Source organism: Engystomops pustulosus, chromosome 8 (assembly GCF_040894005.1).
Source record: "Engystomops pustulosus chromosome 8, aEngPut4.maternal, whole genome shotgun sequence".
Classification (NCBI taxonomy): Eukaryota; Metazoa; Chordata; class Amphibia; order Anura; family Leptodactylidae; genus Engystomops; species Engystomops pustulosus.
This window is the reverse complement of record NC_092418.1, coordinates 127,030,292-127,040,010: the sequence shown is the minus strand read 5'-3', so window position 1 is coordinate 127,040,010 and position 9,719 is coordinate 127,030,292. Positions and strand designations below refer to the sequence as shown.

The window sequence follows — 9,719 nt, the reverse complement described above, 5'->3', positions numbered from 1 at the left end:
GTGCACCTGTGTGACATCACATGACCAGGGATATAACGAGCCGTGCACCTGTGTGACATCACATGACCAGGGAATAACGAGCCGTGCACCTGTGTGACATCACATGACCAGGGCTATAACGAGCCGTGCACCTGTGTGACATCACATGACCAGGGATGTAATGAGCCGTGCACCTGTGTGACATCATATGACCAGGTATATAAAGAGCCGTGCACCTGTGTGACATCACATGACCAGGGATATAATGAAGCCGTGCACCTGTGTGACATCACATGACCAGGGATATAACGAGCGTGCTCCTGGTGACATCACATGACCAGGGATATAACAAGCCGTGCCCTGTGTGACATCACATGACCAGGGATATAACAAGCCGTGCACCTGTGTGACATCACATGACCAGGGATATAACAAGCTGTGGCACCTGTGTGACATCACATGACCAGGGATATAACAAGCCGTGCACCTGTGTGACATCACATGACCAGGGATATAACGAGCCGTGCACCTGTGTGACATCACATGACCAGGGATATAACGAGCCGTGCACCTGTGTGACATCACATGACCAGGGATATAACGAGCCGTGCACCTGTGTGACATCACATGACCAGGGATATAACGAGCCGTGCACCTGTGTGACATCACATGACCAGGGATATAACGAGCCGTGCACCTGTGTGACATCACATGACCAGGGATATAACGAGCCGTGCACCTGTGTGACATCACATGACCAGGGATATAACGAGCCGTGCACCTGTGTGACATCACATGACCAGGGCTATAACGAGCCGTGCACCTGTGTGACATCACATGACCAGGGATGTAATGAGCCGTGCACCTGTGTGACATCATATGACCAGGTATATAAAGAGCCGTGCACTGTGTGACATCACATGACCAGGTATATAAAGAGCCGTGCACCTGTGTGACATCACATGACCAGGTATATAAAGAGCCGTGCACCTGTGTGACATCACATGACCAGGTATATAAAGAGCCGTGCACCTGTGTGACATCACATGACCAGGTATATAAAGAGCCGTGCACCTGTGTGACATCACATGACCAGGGATATAATGAGCAGTGCACCTGCGTGACATCACATGACCAGGTATATAATGAGCCGTGCACCTGCGTGACATCACATGACCAGGGATATAATGAGCCGTGCACCTGTGTGACATCACATGACCAGGTATATAATGAGCCGTGCACCTGTGTGACATCACATGACCAGGGATATAATGAGCCGTGCACCTGTGTGACATCACATGACCAGGGATATAATGAGCCGTGCTCCTGTGTGACATCACATGACCAGGGATATAACAAGCCATGCACCTGTGTGACATCACATGACCAGGGATATAACAAGCCGTGCACCTGTGTGACATCACATGACCAGGGATATAACAAGCCTGTGCACCTGTGCGACATCACATGACCAGGGATATAACGAGGCGTGCACCTGTGCGACATCACATGACCAGGGATATAACGAGCCGTGCACCTGTGTGACATTACATGACCAGGGATATAACAAGCCGCACACCTGTGTGACATCACATGACCAGGGATTAACAAGCCGGCACTCCTGTGTGACCATGGACAGGTATTTATCAGTAAGAAGTAAATAATGAAGCTTCCTAGAGCAGGTCAGCAAGCACAGATTTAGAAAAATGTGAGGAATTGATACAGAATGGAAATGGTAAAAGTGTATAACTACTTTTCATTACACAAACAATATGCATTATTTGCTTATTTTAGACAATCCCTTTAACCCCTTCCAGACGGGGCGCCGTAAATTGTTTATTATTTCCTAATTTTGAAAAACTATTGTATCGATTAGTTCTGCCTGTCCGCCAGCCTTCCCATCGATCATCTCGGTACTCCATTACCCTGACTCTCCGCTCTTCCAGCCCTGCTGCTCATCGATGCGCTCGGCGTATTGATTACTTATTTATGGCAATACTCATCGAGTAGCTCGGCGCTCTATTGAGCAGCTTCGCTACTTCTGTCCAATCTGGCGCCATTTTAGTCGGCGGGAGCTGAAGGGGGCGGAGTCAGCTTAGCGCGGGGAAATCAGGAGACGTCTGCGGCAGCAGTAGCGGGGGATCGCGTGTCCCCGGCCGTGTGCATGTAAGGACGGGTGAGGCGGGCGGGGACCCTCCTGGTGCTGGATATTCGGGGGGCATCATGTCACGTGCAGCTCATCAGAGCAGGACTTGCAGCAAGAGGTTCTGCAGCAGCTGTGTGATTGCTCTATGCGTGCATCTCGCTGTTTTGGGGTTGTGCTATACACTGGGGGGGGGTGCACTACAAGTCCCAGCATGGCCACAGAATCTGGGGTGCCTACAGCATTGCTCCACACTGTGGGGGCGACTTCTTACGGATTTGGGTCCGATCTGCGCTGCGGGCTTTGTATTCTCACATCGCTTCCTTCCCTATGGGGTCCATATGACCCAAATGTACGTAAAAAGTGGAATAGACCCCAGATTGGGTCACAACAGGACACGTCGCTGCGTATTTGGGAGGTCTTGGATATTGGGGTACACGCTCCCCCCTCGGGCTCAGACGTGTGAAGTCGTCAGAGTCCCCCTCATGTGCGCAGCGGGCGGTGGTCTCACCATCTTGTATTCGTTTACCTTTAAAATCACGGCCATTGCCGGTAGTTGGTCCTTTGCGTCTTGTACGTTATTCTCCGTGACGCCTGCGAGTTTAGAATGGAGCTGATGGGATTGTTCAGCTTCTTCCTCTATATAGTGACGTGTAATGTGGCCCCTCCTGGTGACTGATGGGGGGGTTCCAAATGTAAAATATTTAGCTTCCCATGGAAAGGCTTTAAAGGGAACCTACCGCCTGGATTCTAGCCATAAAGGTAGGTGGCTGTGCCCTCACGTCCCGCTATCTTTGTAAAACTTTAATATCCGAATATGTAAATTTTCTTAAGCGGCTACTGGGTTGTGTGGCTGGACATGTAGCTCCATGCCCCAGTAGCCTCTTTTCTCCTCCTACCCTGACATGCGCAGAACTTCTGACCCCCAGCTGCGCGGCCTCTGCTCAAAGCCGGGGCTACTGCGCATGGCACGAGAGCGCGCAGCTACGAGGAGCTGTGCACCGGTGATGTCCGGCGAGGAGTAGCCGCGACGTGCACTCCACTCCCCAACTTATATATCCGGGTGTTAAAGTTTTAAAAAGATAGCGGGATGTGAGGGCACAGCCACCTACCTTATAGCTATAATCCAGGCGGTAGGTTCCCTTTAAAGGGGTTGTCCTCTTTCAGCAAATGATTGTTGTTTGTGTGATTTTTTTTTTTTTTTTTTTTCAATTTCCCAATATGCTTTCTGTATCAATTATTTCCGGATCTCTGGCTGCTGGTGCAACGGCTCGTTATGTCCCTGGTCATGTGACGTCACACTGGAGCACGGCTCGTTATGTCCCTGGTCATGTGACGTCACACAGGTGCACGGCTCGTTATGTCCCTGGTCATGTGACGTCACACAGGTGCACGGCTCGTTATGTCCCTGGTCATGTGATGTTACACAGGTGCACGGCTCATTATATACTTGAACATTTGATGTCACACAGGTGCACGGCTCGTTATATCCCTGGTCATGTGATGTCACACAGGTGCACAGCTCGTTATGTCCTGGTCATGTGACGTCACACAGGTGCACGGCTCGTTATGTCCCTGGTCATGTGATATGTCCCTGCGTCTGCGCCCTCCCCCCTCTCGTCTCACAGGGGCGCCGCTCGCCCCTACCTCCTCCAGAGGGGCGCCGCGCGCCCCTCCCCCTCTCGTCTCCACAGGGGCGCCGCGCGCCCGCTCCCCCTCTCGTCTCCACAGGGGCGCCGCGCGCCCCCTCCCCCCTCTCGTCTCCACAGGGGCGCCGCGCGCCCTCCCCCTCTCGTCTCCACAGGGGCGCCGCGCGCCCCTCCCCCTCTCGTCTCCACAGGGCGCCGCGCGCCCCTCCCCCTCTCGTCTCCACAGGGGCGCCGCGCGCCCCTCCCCCTCTCGTCTCCACAGGGGCGCCGCGCGCCCCTCCCCCTCTCGTCTCCACAGGGGCGCCGCGCGCCCCTCCCCCTCTCGTCTCCACAGGGCGCCGCGCGCCCCTCCCCTCTCGTCTCCACAGGCGCCGCGCGCCCCTCCCCCTCTCGTCTCCACAGGGCGCCGCGCGCCCCTCCCCCTCTCGTCTCCACAGGGGCGCCGCGCGCCCCTCCCCCTCTCGTCTCCACAGGGGCGCCGCGCGCCCCTCCCCCTCTCGTCTCCACAGGGGCGCCGCGCGCCCCTCCCCCTCTCGTCTCCACAGGGGCGCCGCGCGCCCCTCCCCCTCTCGTCTCCACAGGGGCGCCGCGCGCCCCTCCCCTCTCGTCTCCACAGGGGCGCCGCGCGCCCCTCCCCCTCCTCTGTCTCCACAGGGGCGCCGCGCGCCCCTCCCCTCTCGTCTCCACAGGGGCGCCGCGCGCCCCTCCCCCTCTCGTCTCCACAGGGGCGCCGCGCGCCCCTCCCCCTCTCGTCTCCACAGGGGCGCCGCGCGCCCCTCCCCCTCTCGTCTCCACAGGGGCGCCGCGCGCCCCTCCCCCTCTCGTCTCCACAGGGGCGCCGCGCGCCCCTCCCCCTCTCGTCTCCACAGGGGCGCCGCGCGCCCCTTCCCCCTCTCGTCTCCACAGGGGCGCCGCGCGCCCCTCCCCCTCTCGTCTCCACAGGGGCGCCGCGCGCCCCTCCCCCTCTCGTCTCCCACAGGGGCGCCGCGCGCCCCTCCCCCTCTCGTCTCCACAGGGCGCCGCGCGCCCCTCCCCCTCTCGTCTCCACAGGGCGCCCGCGCGCCCCTCCCCCTCTCGTCTCCACAGGGGCGCCGCGCGCCCCTCCCCCTCTCGTCTCCACAGGGGCGCGCGCGCCCCTCCCCCTCTCGTCTCCACAGGGCGCCGCGCGCCCCTCCCCCTCTCGTCTCCACAGGGGCGCCGCGCGCCCCTCCCCCTCTCGTCTCCACAGGGCGCCGCGCGCCCCTCCCCTCTCTCGTCTCCACAGGGGCGCCGCGCGCCCCTCCCCCTCTCGTCTCCACAGGGCGCCCGCGCGCCCCTCCCCCTCTCGTCTCCACAGGGCGCCGCGCGCCCCTCCCCCTCTCGTCTCCACAGGGCGCCCCTCCCCCTCCTCGTCTCCACAGGGGCCCCCCTCCCCCTCCCCCTCTCGTCTCCACAGGGGGCGCCCCTCCCCCTCTCGTCTCCACAGGGGCGCCCCCCCCCGCTCCCCCGCCCCCTCTCGTCTCCACAGGGCGCCCTCCCCCTCCCCTCTCGTCTCCACAGGGGCGCCCCTCCCCCTCCCCCCTCTCGTCTCCACAGGGGCGCCCCCTCCCCCTCCCCCTCTCGTCTCCACAGGGGCGCCCCTCCCCCTCCCCTCTCGTCTCCACAGGGGCGCCCCTCCCCCTCCCCCTCTCGTCTCCACAGGGGCGCCCCTCCCCCTCCCCCTCTCGTCTCCACAGGGGCGCCCCTCCCCCTCCCCCTCTCGTCTCCACAGGGGCGCCCCTCCCCCTCCCCCTCTCGTCTCCCAGGGGCGCCCCTCCCCCTCCCCCTCTCGTCTCCACAGGGGCGCCCCTCCCCCTCCCCCTCTCGTCTCCACAGGGGCGCCCCTCCCCTCCCCCTCTCGTCTCCACAGGGGCGCCCCTCCCCCTCCCCCTCTCGTCTCCACAGGGGCGCCCCTCCCCCTCCCCCTCTCGTCTCCACAGGGGCGCCCCTCCCCCTCCCCCTCTCGTCTCCACAGGGGCGCCCCCTCCCCCTCCCCTCTCGTCTCCACAGGGGCGCCCCTCCCCTCCCCCTCTCGTCTCCACAGGGGCGCCCCTCCCCTCCCCCTCTCGTCTCCACAGGGGCGCCCCTCCCCTCCCCCTCTCGTCTCCACAGGGCGCCCCTCCCCCTCCCCCTCTCGTCTCCACAGGGGCGCCCCTCCCCCTCCCCCTCTCGTCTCCACAGGGGCGCCCCTCCCCCTCCCCCTCTCGTCTCCACAGGGGCGCCCTCCCCCTCTCGTCTCCACAGGGGCGCCCCCCCTCTCGTCTCCACAGGGGCGCCCCTCCCCCTCTCGTCTCCACAGGGGCGCCCCTCCCCCTCTCGTCTCCACAGGGGCGCCCCTCCCCCTCTCGTCTCCACAGGGGCGCCCTTCCCCCTCTCGTCTCCACAGGGGCGCCCCTCCCCTCCCCCTCTCGTCTCCACAGGGGCGCCCCTCCCCCTCCCCCTCTCGTCTCCACAGGGGCGCCCCTCCCCCTCCCCCTCTCGTCTCCACAGGGGCGCCCCTCCCCCTCCCCCTCTCGTCTCCCACAGGGGCGCCCCTCCCCCTCCCCCTCTCGTCTCCACAGGGGCGCCCCTCCCCCTCCCCCTCTCGTCTCCACAGGGGCGCCCCTCCCCCTCCCCCTCTCGTCTCCACAGGGGCGCCCCTCCCCCTCCCCCTCTCGTCTCCACAGGGGCGCCCCTCCCCCTCCCCCTCTCGTCTCCACAGGGGCGCCCCTCCCCCTCCCCCTCTCGTCTCCACAGGGGCGCCCCTCCCCTCCCCCTCTCGTCTCCACAGGGCGCCCCTCCCCCTCCCCCTCTCGTCTCCACAGGGGCGCCCCTCCCCCTCCCCCTCTCGTCTCCACAGGGGCGCCCCTCCCCCCTCCCCCTCTCGTCTCCACAGGGGCGCCCCTCCCCCTCCCCCTCTCCGTCTCCACAGGGGCGCCCCTCCCCCTCCCCCTCTCGTCTCCACAGGGGCGCCCCTCCCCCTCCCCCTCTCGTCTCCACAGGGGCGCCCCTCCCCCTCCCCCTCTCGTCTCCACAGGGGCGCCCCTCCCCCTCCCCCTCTCGTCTCCACAGGGGCGCCCCTCCCCCTCCCCCTCTCGTCTCCACAGGGGCGCCCCTCCCCCTCCCCTCTCGTCTCCACAGGGGCGCCCCTCCCCCTCCCCCTCTCGTCTCCACAGGGGCGCCCCTCCCCCCCCCCCTCTCGTCTCCACAGGGGCGCCCCTCCCCCTCCCCCTCTCGTCTCCACAGGGGCGCCCCTCCCCCTCCCCCTCTCGTCTCCACAGGGGCGCCCCTCCCCCCTCCCCCTCTCGTCTCCACAGGGCGCCCCTCCCCTCCCCTCTCGTCTCCACAGGGGCGCCCCTCCCCCTCCCCCTCTCGTCTCCACAGGGGCGCCCCTCCCCCTCCCCCTCTCGTCTCCACAGGGGCGCCCCTCCCCCTCCCCCTCTCGTCTCCACAGGGGCGCCCCTCCCCCTCCCCCTCTCGTCTCCACAGGGGCGCCCCTCCCCCTCCCCCTCCCGTCTCCACAGGGCGCCCCTCCCCCTCCCCCTCCCCTCCCCCTCCCCTCTCGTCTCCACAGGGGCGCCGCTCGCCCCTCCCCCTCCCCCTCTCGTCTCCACAGGGGCGCCGCTCGCCCCTCCCCCCCCCCCTCTCGTCTCCACAGGGGCGCCGCTCGCCCCTCCCTCCCCCCCTCTCGTCTCCACAGGGGCGCCGCTCGCCCCTCCCCCTCCCCCTCTCCTCTCCACAGGGGCGCCGCTCGCCCCTCCCCTCTCCTCTCCGTAGGGGCGCCCGGTGCTCAGCATAGAGAATGCTTTATCTTACATGTGTGTACTCACCCTACAGCGGCGGGCACTGCATAATTTACGTACGGATATCCGTTCCCACAACGTTTGTGTGAAGTTGAGTCACGTGGATTTCTCTGGCTAAATCTGCGCTCCTCACCATAGTATTGTTTTATTTCAGGGTAACAATGGCTGCTGCTTCACCTGACGCCCAGCTGGTGCCTTACTAGAAACGTTGGAGGACTCTTGTACCTCACACACAGAGAAGACGGACGCCTACCTCTCCATCGCCAAGTGAGTGACAAGTAACCGGACTGGGGGGGGGGGGTACAGCATTGGTCAGAGATTTATTTGCCCCCCGTACTGATCCCTGACTGAGAGCCGGGGGTGGACGTGGACCTCTCCGTCCCCTGTGTTTGGGCTTGATGGCTCCTCAGGATCTCTGAGGCTCTATGCGGATTATATAATCGTGCTGCTGGCGGCTCGTACATGGACCCACACCACAAATATATAATACATTGAGACATTACTAAAAAAAGCTTTTTTATCTAAGGATTTAGGTCAAGGGGTTAACAAAGTTAATGGTCTTGAGCCACTTTGTCATGCTGCTTGGCGTTAAGTGGCCACACCAGGAACCAGCAACCCTAGAAATGATAAATGCCACTGCACAGCGATGTATATGGCTGCATGGAGAGCAGACGATACTGGAGACCCCAGAGCAGGTGAAGACTAGTACTGGAGACCCCAGAGCAGATGATACTGGAGACCCCCCTGACAAAAATAAATCCTTTACTTTCCTGGCTCCTCTTCTGCTCCCTGCAGCACACTGGACCCGGGAGCAGTACAGTACAGCTGGTAAGTACTTGCCACTCCTGGGTCATATACTGTTCCTGGGTCACTCTGCTTGGGGTCCTGTTGCCTGTCCATACAACCAGTGTCAGGAGTTGTGGAGCGACAGGAGAGGATCTGGGACTAGTGAGGACTTCAGCTGTACTCGTCACTACCCGGCCTCTTGCACCAATGACTGCCATCCGGTTGTGCACCCGGAGATCGCATTAACGCCTCACCAAGTGTCATAAACACATGATGAGGCACCAATACTCCCCAGAATAATTGCGGCCCGCCGGTGTCCCCTGTGGTGCGCGGGGCTGAGCGGCCCGCCGGTGTCCCCTGTGGTGCGTGGGCCCCCCATCATGTGCAGGACATAACGTTACAATGGCAGTGCACCGGCCGCCACTGCTCAGTGCACACTACATGGTAGAAGCGGAGGAGCTGCTCTGGGGAGCAGTGATGTCACGGAGGGGGCGGGCCTCCAGGAAGGGGGTGTGGCTTACTACGCAGTCTCCTTGCAGTGCAGGAAGTAGAGCTGTCATGGCTGCTTGTAAGAAGGACTGTGTGTATACATGTGTATGGAGGTGAGGGGGCTTCACAGGAAGGATATGATGGTTGTATTAAGGTCAGGGAAAACGTGTGTGTGTGTGTGTGTTACATGGGACTGCATGTTTGGCGGGTGCTGAGGGGGCACGAGGTGTATGTTACATGGGACTGCATGTCTGGCAGCTGCTGAGGTGGCGTGGGGCGTGTTACAAGGGACTGCGTGTCTGGCAGCTGCTGAGGTGGCGTGGGGTGTGTGTTGCATGGGACTGCGTGTCTGGTGGCTGCTGAGGTGGCGTGGGGTGTGTGTTACATGGGACTGCATGTCTGGCAGCTGCTGAGGTGGCGTGGGGCGTGTGTTACATGGGACTGCATGTCTAACGGGTGCTGAGGTGGCGTGGGGCGTGTGTTACATGGGACTGCATGTCTGGCGGCTGCTGAGGTGGCATGGGGTGTGTGTTGCATGGGACTGCATGTCTGGCGGGTGCTGAGGTGGGGTGTGTGTTACATGGGACTGCATGTCTGGCAGGTGCTGAGGTGGCGTGGGGCGTGTGTTACATGGGGCTGCATGTCTAACGGGTGCTGAGGTGGCGTGGGGCGTGTGTTACATGGGACTGCATGTCTGGCAGGTGCAGAGCTGGTAGCAGATAACGCGATCTCTGGGAGAGAGGAGGTCAACGCCTAAACAAACATCAGCGACGCTTCTCCATGCAGGTGTATAAATCCGCCAGAGTTTTCTCCCCGGATCCTTCCTGCGGAGCGCCAGCGGATTCCTGCAGCCGTGACCTTGGCTAGAAGGTC

General features: G+C 62.6%; 1 protein-coding gene across 1 annotated transcript in view; it reads left to right on the top strand.

Moving 5' to 3' along the window:
• Positions 1–8,194: 8,194 nt before the first annotated feature.
• RIF1 (replication timing regulatory factor 1) overlaps positions 8,195–9,719 on the top strand; it is a 31,939-nt gene continuing 30,414 nt past the window's right edge. Inside the window, exon 1 of the mRNA XM_072122717.1 lies at positions 8,195–8,266. Within this exon, the coding sequence (XP_071978818.1) occupies positions 8,195–8,266 (72 nt within the window). The remainder of the gene's footprint in view (positions 8,267–9,719) is intronic.